Here is a 12,144-nt window from a genome sequence, read left to right on the forward strand (position 1 = left end):
CAATCATCCTTTTCTGTTTTGAAATGCATGTCTGCAAGCATTTATGTGACCAGAAATCTATTGTAGTTTTCCTTTTTGTGTTTTTTATGCATCTGTATTTGTGTGTGTGTGTTTGTGTTTGTGTGTGTGTTTGTGTGTGTGTGTGTGCATCTGTTTTCAGTTATGATGGGTGAAGACAGCTGCTTGTTATGTGTTCGGCAGCTGAAACAGTGGAGTGTTTTGCTTTGTTGTTTTTTTTAAAGCTGGTTTTGCAGAAAACTCTGCTCTTCTTCTGATTGGCAGTGGAGTGGAAAGGGTGGAGCCTTAGCCTCTGTGTCACTCCTATGGCTCCACCCTTTCAGCTCAGTTTGTGAAATGCAGACAGAAAGAAAGAACATAGAAGTGAAATGAGAGGAGAGAAAAATAGAGCGACTGAGTGAGACAGCAGCAGGTGGGATGAGATAATGTGCACTGCAGCAAAACTGCAGCAGCTCTGAAACAAAGGATCACACTCACACAGCCAAAATAAATGTAATGTTAGATGCACACTCTTTCACAGATACACACAGTTTTTTTTGGTTCCCAACCTCCCATTGTTGGTAAGCGGATTTATTGCACTGCAGTTCTGATTTATTTTTCAGTACTGAGCCCCTCAAAGAAGAGCCCCTCTCCCTAAGATGCTCTACGTAGGATTTACTAAAACATATTATTGATTTGCTTAAATGCAACAAACAAGTAGCCAATGCTTACAACTCTATGTGTCCTACCTTCACTCCTGTAGATACGCAGTTTAGGATGTCCATCCTGGAGCGTCTGGAGCAGATGGAACAGAGAATGGCTGAGATAACCAATCAGAACTCCGGCTCAGAAACCATGGCAACCAAGGGTGGAGGAGTGGAGGGAGGAGGAGCCACTGATCAGCAGTCTCAAGTAAGGCGGAAAATATCTCGAGACACTTTACAGATAGAGTACGTCTAGACCACACGCTTTAATTGACAAAGACAGAACAATTACAGAAATTCCGTAGCTATATAATCTGAAACCGTATGACCAGTACAGGTAAAATAATGTTTAATTAATTGAAGTCTTTAAAAGCGGGTTTGAGTTCAATTTGATGACTGCATGATGACAGTCTAATGGTTCAATTGTTTACAGAAGATCAGGTCTTTCTATTTTTGAAACTCAAAGAAATACTCTAAAACATACATCAGTTACATTAGTTTAATCAATAATAGCAAAACATATACAACATGATGCAATCAAGTACAAAATCCATTCTGTGGTATTTTTCAACATCTTTTTTATTAAAGGACTTTGTACTAGATTTCCTTGCATTTCAAAGGTGCTTTTTTAGGTCAAGAAAGTGTTAATTCTCTGACTTCATTACAGCCTAAGCATATTATGTAATCTACCCTCTAGCTCTCAAGGAGTCAGACGCTCTGCAATTTGTTAAACATAAGACTCTTTCTTGGTAAAAATTGACCTTTGTGACAGCTTGAAAAACATTTAAAATCGTCTATAATGTTGTACATAAAAAACCTGGAAAACCTTTCTGTCTTTAATCTTCCAGATTTCTACCGATCAGGGTTCCTTCGAGGGTCGTGTTGTGGTGGTGTGTGAGAAGATGATGTCTCAGCCATGCTGGGCTTCATCTAATCAGCTCGTCCACAGTAAGAACTCCAGAGGAATGACCTTACTGCATCTGGCTGCAGCTCAGGGCTATGCAGGGCTCATTCAATCCCTTATTCGCTGGCGGTGAGTAACACACGAACATGGCACATCATTGTGAACGCAAAGACTGTAAGTTAATTTTCACTTTTGTTGTCTTGTCTGCAGCACAAAGCATGCCGACAGCATTGACCTTGAGCTCGAGGTGGATCCTCTCAACGTAGATCACTTCTCCTGTACTCCATTGGTGAGTGATCCCTATTTCTGGATGGTCTTCTGAGTGTGTCATTATTTCCATGTCTGTGGGTGATGTGTGTTTTCCTTTGGACTCTTCAGATGTGGGCATGTGCTCTGGGCCACACTGAGGCAGCATTGGTGCTTTACCAGTGGGACCCAAGAGCACTGGTTATTCCTGATTCGCTGGGGCGCTTGCCGCTCAACATCGCACGATCTCGGGGCCACACTCGATTGGCTGAGCTCTTAGAGCAGCTGCAACAGACTCCTCAGGCTCAGGGCCACACTGCTGACACTTGGATGGACAGATGGAGAGGAGAGCCACAGACCAGCAGAATAAGCAACAGCCCTTGCCCAAACCCTAATTCAGGTGGGAAAGCCTGCTATTTTTTGGTTTATCGTCAATTCACCCAAAACACAAAACAAATTCCCACTTAGCCCTAGTGATATTCAGCCAGACTGGTGGTTACAGTTTTATTTGCAGAGGTTTTAAAATTTACAACGGGTTAGCTTAGCTTTGCATAAAGATTGAAAACAGCTAGCCTTACTCTGTACAAAAAGAAAATCCACCTACCAGGACCCCTAAAGTTCATTAATTTTTACTGTATATCTTGTTTGTTTAAAATTATGTGTAAAAACAACAATTTTACATTTAACTGGGGTTATGTGCCAGATGATTTCTTGGCAGAGAGCAGTAAATTCCTGTCTCAGCTGTTTGCCTGTTTCCAGTTTTTATGTTAAGCTAAGCTAACCGGCTGTTGGGTTTTGCTAGCACTGGGGCTCAAATGTTTGGGCACCCCAGGTAAAAAATTGTATTTATGTGCATAAAGAAGCCTAGAAAATATGGAAAAATTTCAAAAAGGCATTAAATGACAGATTAGACATTCGTATGCATGCTATAAACTCTGCAGGGTGCCCAAACTTTTGCAGACGCCATTTTTTTGTTTTCTGTTCTTTTGAAAATTTAAATGATGGAAATTAAATGTAACTTTTTGTGACATATTATACGAATGTCTAATCTGTCATTTGATGCCTTTTGGAGTTTTTTCCATCTTTTCTTGGCTTCTTTATGCACCACAATATAAATTTTTACCCGGGGTACCCAAACGTTCAAGCCCCACTGTATGCGCCAGAGAGACACAATAGTGTATCAATCTTCTCATCTAAGTCTAGGCAAGAAAGCAAATAAGTGTGTTTTCCAAAATGTCAAACTATTCCTTTGAAAATTATTTTTGAAAAATGTCTTTCCAGTTACTCAGGATATTCCATAGAAGACCATGTGGACAGTCTGAAATTGAAAACTGAATATGACCATTGTTAGCTATTTCTAGGTGTAAGTGTTGCAAAATTGTATGTGTTTAGGGTGAACTGACCTATAATAAATATGCCTATCCAGCATGATCGGAATCTATTTGCCACTTTTTCTTATTTTTTATCATTTTTTTCCCCAGAGCTTAGGAGAGCCAGGACAGAGAACCAGCCAGACAACCATAACCCGAGCTGGAGCCAAACAGGACACCGAGCCCAACAGGGAACCCAGGGAGAACAGGGAGGCCCACCCCCAGCCAAGAGACTCAAACCCAGCCCAGACACCCAGCAACAGCTAGCTAACTCAACCCCTGGCCCCAACACCCTCACCTCCCTCCTCAACTCATCCCCCAGTCCTAACACCCAACGCTCTCTCCTCCCAAACACCCTTCAAACTCAACCCTCCAACCTCAGCTGTCAGAACGCACCTCCTGCCAGCTCCAGCCCAAACCGCCCTCAGCTCCCCAGCACTCCATTCTCCCACCTGCAGGCCAGGATAGGGGGCTCTGGAGGGGGCACCAGGTGGAGTCTGAGACAGACTCTGGGGCAGCGTGGCCTAGCCAGGAGGATTCTAGGAAAAGAACGACTGGCCATTCACCTGCGCCAAAGAGGGTTATCTGACAGGGGAGAGGAGACAGAGCTGTTGACCTTTCAGGATAACACAGAGGACTTGCAGGTAGGGGCAGCGGATTGTGAGGCCCAGTTTTGATCACGTTCCTGAACTTTTTGTACTTTATGTGATGGACAATGTATACTGCTTGCTTGCATGTTTGCCATGTTTGTGATCAAATACTTGAAACAATACATTAAAAAATCTATGAAAACAACTCTTCCCCAAACTTTGACCCTCCATGTGAATAAGGGAAAACTACCATGATACCTCATTAGGTTAAAACAATTATAAAACCTCAGGAAGGGCCCAAGAGGGTAAGATTAAATAGTGACAACAAACTTGAACATAAACAGGATACAGGGATAATGAGTGATGATTGAGAGTTTACATGACATCTACTGTACTCCTTTTGTGTGCATTGAATTTGTCATCATAAGAAGGCCACCTGTTGCAGAGGCATTTGTGCTATCTTCACTACTCAGTTACTCCCACAAAAGCAGACACACACTATTACAAATGAAGTGCACTGACAAGAAAGCAAAAAAGGGCATATTTTTCACTGGCGAAAACAAGAACCTAGTACTAACTGATTAATCCCTGCATTATAAGGAATCATTGTAGTAAGTTTAAAAAACTGAGCTTGGCCAAATTAAGATAATAACAAAAAGGTTATTAGTTTGGATTTAGCCAGTTGTAGTGCTTGTCTATTTAATCACAACTAGAAATATGCTTCAAAGAAAGGGATTGCAATAATAAAATCTCTGATACCTTCAGTTGTTTCCACCATTAAGATAATTAGCCACCAGTGGATGCATATTCTATTTTGCAATGAAATCTGATAAAAAAAAGGGACGGACAGTGCAAGCCCATCCAACTGTTCAAGGTACACTGATGTCACATCTAGCATGACAAGGGGGGCTCGCAAAGAGAGGATAGAAGATGTATTTAATGAATAAACCTTGTTGGTTTAGTCAAGACTCTGGTCAGTCCAAAAGATTTGATTGTTTTACCAGAGTCTCTCTATGACCTAAACATATGTAATGAATAACAGCATATGCTTACAGGGTAAACCACAGAACAGAAAGCTTCAAAAACAGGGATGATCAAGTGATGATAATGCATAGACATTTTTTTCTCCCTATAAGTATAAAAAGCAGTTGCTTCATTAAAACATTTTGTACACAGAGTTTCATCATATATTCAGTTATATAGTTGTCATCCGTATAGGCATAAAAAAATAAATGCCAAAAATAAATATAATTTTTAAAGGCAGCAGGTGTTAGAAATATGAATATAACGCCTGCTCTGCTTGTCTTGCAGATGGACATTACGATGCTAGCTGATCACATCCTGGAGGCTTCAACTGGTAGGCTTAAGCAGGAGGCCATGGAGACTGAAACAGACTCTGGGAAGGTGGAGATCAGCAGTGACGTCAGGTTACTGTCTGGTTATCTTGGTGAGGTGGAGAGGTAAGTCAAAGAATTCCTGTCACCACATTCACATGACATAACTTGTCATAGTGTAAAGGTCTTTTTTACAATGAACATTTTGCTCTGTTCTCTGCTTTCCTCCAGGTTTCTAAACTCCAGGTCTCAGACTCCTTGCCCCAAACCAAACTGTCTCTCAGGGCCTGAGGACCAGCAGAGTCCTCAGGCTAAGAAAGCCCTTTCCTCCCCCTTTGACTGGACCTCCTTCCTCTGTGCAGCTATGAAAGAGGAGAGGTTGAAAACTGACTCCTGTATATCCATGACTGAGGCAGAGCATGGGGAGCTCTATGAGACCATCAGGCATGCTCTGCACTCCCTCAGAAAACACAAGGTATACATGGTATACCTTTTTTTTAATCACAAAGTTTACCCCTGAAATTGTAAAATAATCTGATGTATTTTGTCACTATGTTGTTTTTTAAATCCTTGTTTTGGCATTTGTTCAACTTATTTTCTTTTCTAATTCTATCTTTCATGAACCACAATAACTTGAGATTACCATGAGCCATTTAACAGATATGATGTTTATGCAAACTCTTAATGTCCAAGGGTCCCATTCAGGAACAACGCAAAGAGATTGCAGCAGTGATTCAGCGCTGCTATAAAAGATACAGGCAGGTAAGAGTTAACAGCACATTGCTAGCATCAGCCTACTACTTGCTTTTATGTCAAGCTGACTGAGAGTTAACTGCTGAATTGGATATCCAGAAATAATAGCATTAACAGATGTATTTCCTTCATAAATCTGGGCTAAAATGAAATATGAATGAATGAAGACGTACAGTACGGGTCAGTCATGTCATCCACTGTGCCTTTATGTTGAAGTTTAACACAGCACCAAAGTTCACATCATTTTAGGTTTTATTCCCCCTCAAGTCAGTATAATCACACGTTTTTGTTTTTGCTGGAGACAGCTAGACGTGATCTATAATGGACATTTATTAATAAAAGTATTAAGTATGCAAGTTGTGATCAGTCAGAGGTTGGGATTTGAGCTTGCAGAGGGAAACAGATATAGCCATTACATTATTTAAATCGTTATCATTATAATTATCAAAATTCAACTTTAAAAAGGTTGTGATGGAAGGGTTTACAACACGCTGCTTCTGTCTTCTCTTTCAGTATGCACTTTATAAGAGGATGACCCTGGCAGCCATCCTGATCCAGAGTCGTTTCCGGAGTTTCCATGAGCAGAGGAAGTTCCAACAGAGTCGTAGAGCAGCGGTCCTCATCCAGCAATACTACCGCTCCTATAGACACTCCCTTGGGTACTTCACTCTTTCTCTCTGTCTCACTCACACACACACACACACACACACACACAAAGGTCATAATTATGCAGAAAGATTTGTCTTACTCCTGTGTTTTCACCTACAGCAGCCTCCTCACGAAAAAACAGAACCAGGCTGCTCGCAAGATCCTGAGATTCCTGCTACGATGCCGCCACAGGTGAGGCATAAAACTCCTCACACACCCTCCAACACCACTGTACACACATCCAAACACGTTACCTACACACTCTTACAGCCCACTGCCACACATGCGCTCTCTACATTGGTGCTAATAGTTGGTGTTGTTTTACTGTTCCTGTGAAGCCCCTTGATGGACCATAGGCCTCTGAAACGGGTGAGTTTTCTCTCTCGCTCTTCTCTTTTCCCCTCTCTCCTGGTGGCTGATGCTTGTTTGCATGTCAGCAAGGAAGGGGGAGAGGAGATCCTGGATTATCATACTTCCCTCTTACGCTCTCTTCTTCCCTGTCTATCTGCCTGTCTCTCCCTTTCTTTCTCTCTGGCGTTTTCCAACGTCCGCTGAATGATGTTGGTACTTCTGCATGATTGAAAGATAGATTGAGAAGTGATTCTTGCATAGGGTCTTCATGGGGCATGTTCTTACTAAAATAACTAGGGGACTTTAAGTGTCTTGCTTGGCCTGCCAGTCTTTTTTTCTGTGCCTTGATGGGTGGGAAGGTCATATGATGGAATGTGTGTGTGTGCGCGCGTGTGTGTGTGTGTGTGTGTTTGTGTCGGCGTGTGTGTGTGGGTGAGTTGCTCGGAGTATGGCCTTTGGATATAAAAGTGAAAAGAAAAACTCATGCACAATTACAAACACACACACACACACAAATCTGTCCTTAAGCATGTCTCTAATGTGTGTTTTTTTTCCCCCAGGGCCAGAGAGCAGGGAAAGGCCAGGGGTCCTGAGAGCCCACCGCCAGACCCCACACACAGCCCCCTCAGCCTGTGAGCAATCTATAAACCCTCCCCGTCCTCCATCTTCTCCTTTTTCCTTTCTTCCATCCTCCCAAAAACTCCTTATCTTTTCCATTCCCCAACCCCTTCTCCTGCCCTGTCCATCCCTCTCCTCCCTCCTTCTGTCTCACCCTTTCTCCCCTCTTCTCTCAAGAGGGAAAAAAACTCTTCCCAGACAGACTGAGGACAGGAAAGGTGTCCATCATGGCAGCTCAGACAGACAGAGCCCAGGGACCTGGCTCTGCCCACAGCACTGATCCTCCTCCACAGTTTCACTGGGAGGCCATCACATTAACCTCATGGCATTCTTTGCACTCTTCATGGGTATGTTTCTTTGCAAGAGCAAGTCGATAAGTCAGACGGGAAAACACGAGGAAGCGCCTGAAGACGACGTCCTGGCATTAATGGCAGTGTCTGGACGTGCTCCGGTGACCAGCTGGCTCAAGATAAAGGCTCCTTCGACATGCAGAAAATATACAAAACATTTTGCGTTTTGTATTTAAACAGTAATCCATGAAAGAATAAGAAAACATAAACCAAAAAACTCTCTTCTATGTTGCATTTGCATGCAAGGTTTTTCCGCTTATTCCTCCTCTCCATCATCCTGAAGATCTATAGTGGCAAATCATTCTGCTGATTCAGTATTTCACAACCAACCACTCTGACTCACAGGCTTACAAACCTATTAATCAGTCACCCGATCAAAAGGGGAGGAACTGCACTTGAATGTAAGAGGGGCATTGTTAGATAAGGGTTAGGGTCTGAATAACGATGTCTTAATTTGTTACATGGACTTTGTATGGAGTTGTTCTCAGAGGCAGCACTTTGCTCGCCTGACGTGGTGTGTCCGTGTTTGTTCAATTCAATGCATGTATTTGAGCTACAAGCTCCTGCATGCTTGCCAAACTGCTTTAGTGTTGTTTCTTTTGTATTTCTATGTGAAGTTGTGTCTCACTTACGTCCTCATCAACTTATCCTTGCCCTGTGTAATGTGAACTGTGTAAGGAAAAATTACTCATTTTGGGTGCTTTTTTTACTTTATTTATTTAAGGGTCTAATTTATTTAATTGGCTCAAGAGTGGTTCAGCTTGAGACTAGTCCCCCCCCCTTGTGTGGTAAAATATGACATGTTCCAATGGTTAAATGTCTCTGTTAGTTTGTTCTTTGCGTGAACCTCTAAATCCTGACTGTGGTTTTGAGGAGAGAGTCACATACCATTGCCTTGACTTCTTCTTGACTCTGAGAGGTCTCTATGCTTGCTCTGTAAAGGACATGGGTCCTATACCTGCCCCTATACGGGGCATTGGTCCCCATATCAGCCCATATGGGCGATCAAATCCATATTTTGGACTATTGCATATTCCTGTACATAAACTGACGAGGTAAGGGGATACGCGGACCCTGAAACTTTTTCATAAGAGGACTGTATTTAAGATTATAAATTATTTTACTCCCATAATGAGAACTTAAGACAGAGACCTGGGTACACGGGATGGCTGTATTGCTTGTAAATAATGTAGATATTGCAAACGGAGTAATGTGCATGAGATTTAAGACAAAGAAAAAGAAAAAAGAACATGTTAGTGGCTATGGACTGTGAGAGGATTTTAACTGCTTCACATTAAGAGTATCCAGTATAAGTGTTACTGAAAAGAACATTTTGTTAAAGCATGCAACTGAAAAATCTAATGTTAGAAATATAAGTGGGAAAACAAAGTTAGCTGAAACAATGATCTTTCAGACAAAACATATACACTTTGTGCTTTTGTTTCTTGGCTAGCAAAAATGAAGCCCTTTTTGCCAGTAGTGCCAATTATTATGAATGCTATATTTCCTAACAATATGTTATGTTTGGGAAACCGACACCCAAAAGAAAGCAGTAAAATCCACAGAGGCAACACACACAGAGACAATAAATACTAGAAGAGATTTAGTACTAGCTCAACCATAGACAAGTTCTGAGGTAGACGATTATGATGCAAGTATGAAAATGATAATAATGGTGATAAAGATGATTATGGCTGTTTTAATATGAATGCAATGAATGGTGACCCAAAACGGAAGAGGGTGCTACATTCTTTACAATATGGTTGTGCTTCAGCAACATACTAGCTTTTAGTAAGACCATTAATCACACCTACAGCGGATCCAGCCCGGCCTCCAGTCAAAGCTTTCCATCTTCAAACAGAATGTCTCTTCCCCCTGCTTTTTACATATCATTTGATTTGTTTTTGAATTTTTATTTTCTCCTCATTGTCACTGCCATTATGATACGACGTCGGCTTTAGACTTCTGGAAAGCTCTGTTTAGAAAGTGCCTGCTCAATAACAGAAAAGTGCAAGCTAATATCAGGAAATATCTATTGTATGTCCTCCAAACGGTTGCCAGTTACTTGTTTATTTTCCTAAATTGTATGTTAAAAATGAACTTGACAGTGTTAAACTTGATCCGAGTCTAAGATAGAAGCTCGTATTTGTCAGTGGTATGAATGAATGCTCACGGCCTGATTGATGCTATGTGTTGCTTTATAAGACAAACCAGTAATTACCACTTTATGCCCCACTTGTGTGCCAGTTGTGCAGTATAAGAACAAGAAAACCATAGAATTCAGCCTCTGTGTATGAAAGGCACTGTCACGAGTCTATTCAAGGTTCCAGTGTTGCTGTTGGGAGAAAGATGCGTTCTCTAGCAGGGACTCACTTTGTCTGTCTTTCCTGAAAAAAATGTTCTTGCAGCATTTAAATGAAAGCACAACCCAACAGTTTTCCAGAGGACAAAATACCTGTCACTTTCTTTCTTTGTTTTTCACTCACGTTCTCTCTCTCTATCTCTCTCACACACACACACACACACGTCAATATCTACATACAGTACACAAATGTACACAGACACAAAAAATGCCACACTCTTTCTCTCTGTGCTTATGTCTTTGGGAACAATTAAATCTCTCCCTTAGATTTTACTCAGGGTTAAAGAACAGGGAGATGGTATGTGGAGTGTGATGCTCGCCGACACAGAGTTGTACCGCTACTGGTGACTGTGTATATTGTATGCATATATGTAGGTGTACATATTTGTGTAGGTTAGGGATACTCCAGTTGTTCATTGACTAATCTAGTGTCTACAAATTTTGAAATAATGTTCTTGATTGACGCACTCCTTCTGAGTCTCATTTTGTGAAGCAGCAAATGTGATGTTTGTTTCATCCAAGGTGTGTTTGCATCACTTTTTCTACAAGAAAAAAAATCTCCAAATCCCATATTTTATAGGATTTTGTTTGATTATAAACTAAATTTAACTAAGCAAGTAATGAGTACTATTTCTATTTCTATAGTTGCTCTTGTTTTAAACGCACAACATTCTTGATACAAGTAATTCTTAAATTAAAATAAGAAATGGCCATGTATCACCTCAATTTTCCTAATTATAAAAAGTTGTAAGAGATAGTATATTTAAAGATTTACAATGGGACTATCTCTATAATATCTTTCACATGTTTCCTCAATTTTTATGACACTGAGAGACAGCCATGATTAGGATGGCACCGTTAGGAGATTCATGTTGCAATATCACCTGAGCATCCTCTTAAACCGCCCCTCCTTTCACATCAGCACAACTCAAGTAACAAAACACTGCTTATATGTGTGTGTGTGTGTGTGTGTGTGTGTGTGTGTATGTATATATATATATATATATATATATATATATATGCACACAGACAAATATACAGTACACACACTCCAACATCCAAATGCTACTGCTTATCAACACACACAGAGAATACACTCTCATACAAATTAAACCATACACAGATTGCAGATAATCCATCAATATGTTCATGTTTTTGGAGAGGACGGTGACTGTAAAAAAGTATGTAGAGTAGAAAAAGTTTTTAAAAAATACAATGAAGAAATATTGCCATAGTTAACAGCTGGTAGACATGCGCAGAGATGGCCTCTGTTTTCATTAGTCCGCCTACAAATGAATGGTATAACCTTTCAGGCCTTGTTTTGAGAGGGCGTGGCCAAACACCACATTGCATGCTAGAATGGTAGACCCTTATAGATAATCTATGGCAAGACCTCTCCTTGCCTTCCTTTCTTTTACCCTATCTTCCCACCCACCCCCTCTCTCTCTCATTTCCTGCTGCATTCCCACCTTGCCTGCTGTTGTGTTCTCCATGCCTATCTCAGTCTGTCATTTTTCTTTTCTTTTTTGTAACCTAGTTTTTACTTTGTTTGTTTTACAAACGTGCATGCCCAAGCATCACTAAATTGTTGATGTTTTTAAAAGAATATTTTGTTGCTGAGGCCATGCAAAGTGTTTTGAATATTGCCCTTATATGTGGAAAATGTCTTCTGAATGCTTTACATAATTTCTGCTGTAAAATGAAATCAGAATAAAAAGAAAATTTGCACTTTAACTTATTTTTTTGCCTGATATTTATTTCTCCCATGGTTCATATAGAGAAAATTGTAATTCTCTGTTTACTCGTGCTTTTCTTATTTCATCTTCTGAACATAACACTGGGTCATTTGTATTTCTACCCCTCCTGAATCCTCTCTGAAAAGTCCTTTATAATATGTTAACATTTCATTTGTTATTT

At 40.7% G+C, this 12,144-nt stretch overlaps 1 protein-coding gene across 7 annotated transcripts in view; it reads left to right on the top strand.

Annotated features, from left to right (window-relative positions):
- LOC117943135 (calmodulin-binding transcription activator 1-like) overlaps positions 1 to 10,922 on the top strand; it is a 49,759-nt gene extending 38,837 nt beyond the window's left edge. The window contains exons 11-23 of one of the 7 annotated variants that reach the window (XM_034869071.1): positions 761 to 909; positions 1,550 to 1,734; positions 1,816 to 1,894; positions 1,984 to 2,251; positions 3,333 to 3,865; positions 5,123 to 5,271; positions 5,377 to 5,620; positions 5,839 to 5,907; positions 6,412 to 6,557; positions 6,667 to 6,738; positions 6,885 to 6,915; positions 7,458 to 7,529; positions 7,693 to 10,922. In XM_034869071.1, coding sequence (XP_034724962.1) covers positions 761 to 909; positions 1,550 to 1,734; positions 1,816 to 1,894; positions 1,984 to 2,251; positions 3,333 to 3,865; positions 5,123 to 5,271; positions 5,377 to 5,620; positions 5,839 to 5,907; positions 6,412 to 6,557; positions 6,667 to 6,738; positions 6,885 to 6,915; positions 7,458 to 7,490 — 1,958 coding nt within the window. In that variant the 3' untranslated portion in view covers positions 7,491 to 7,529; positions 7,693 to 10,922. Of the gene's footprint in view, positions 1 to 760; positions 910 to 1,549; positions 1,735 to 1,815; positions 1,895 to 1,983; positions 2,252 to 3,332; positions 3,866 to 5,122; positions 5,272 to 5,376; positions 5,621 to 5,838; positions 5,908 to 6,411; positions 6,558 to 6,666; positions 6,739 to 6,884; positions 7,302 to 7,457 lie in introns of those variants that run through there. The other 6 variants (XM_034869069.1, XM_034869066.1, XM_034869072.1 and 3 more) reach the window with 6 other exon arrangements.
- Positions 10,923 to 12,144: the final 1,222 nt, after the last annotated feature.

Source organism: Etheostoma cragini, chromosome 4, assembly GCF_013103735.1.
Source record: "Etheostoma cragini isolate CJK2018 chromosome 4, CSU_Ecrag_1.0, whole genome shotgun sequence".
NCBI lineage: Eukaryota > Metazoa > Chordata > Actinopteri > Perciformes > Percidae > Etheostoma > Etheostoma cragini.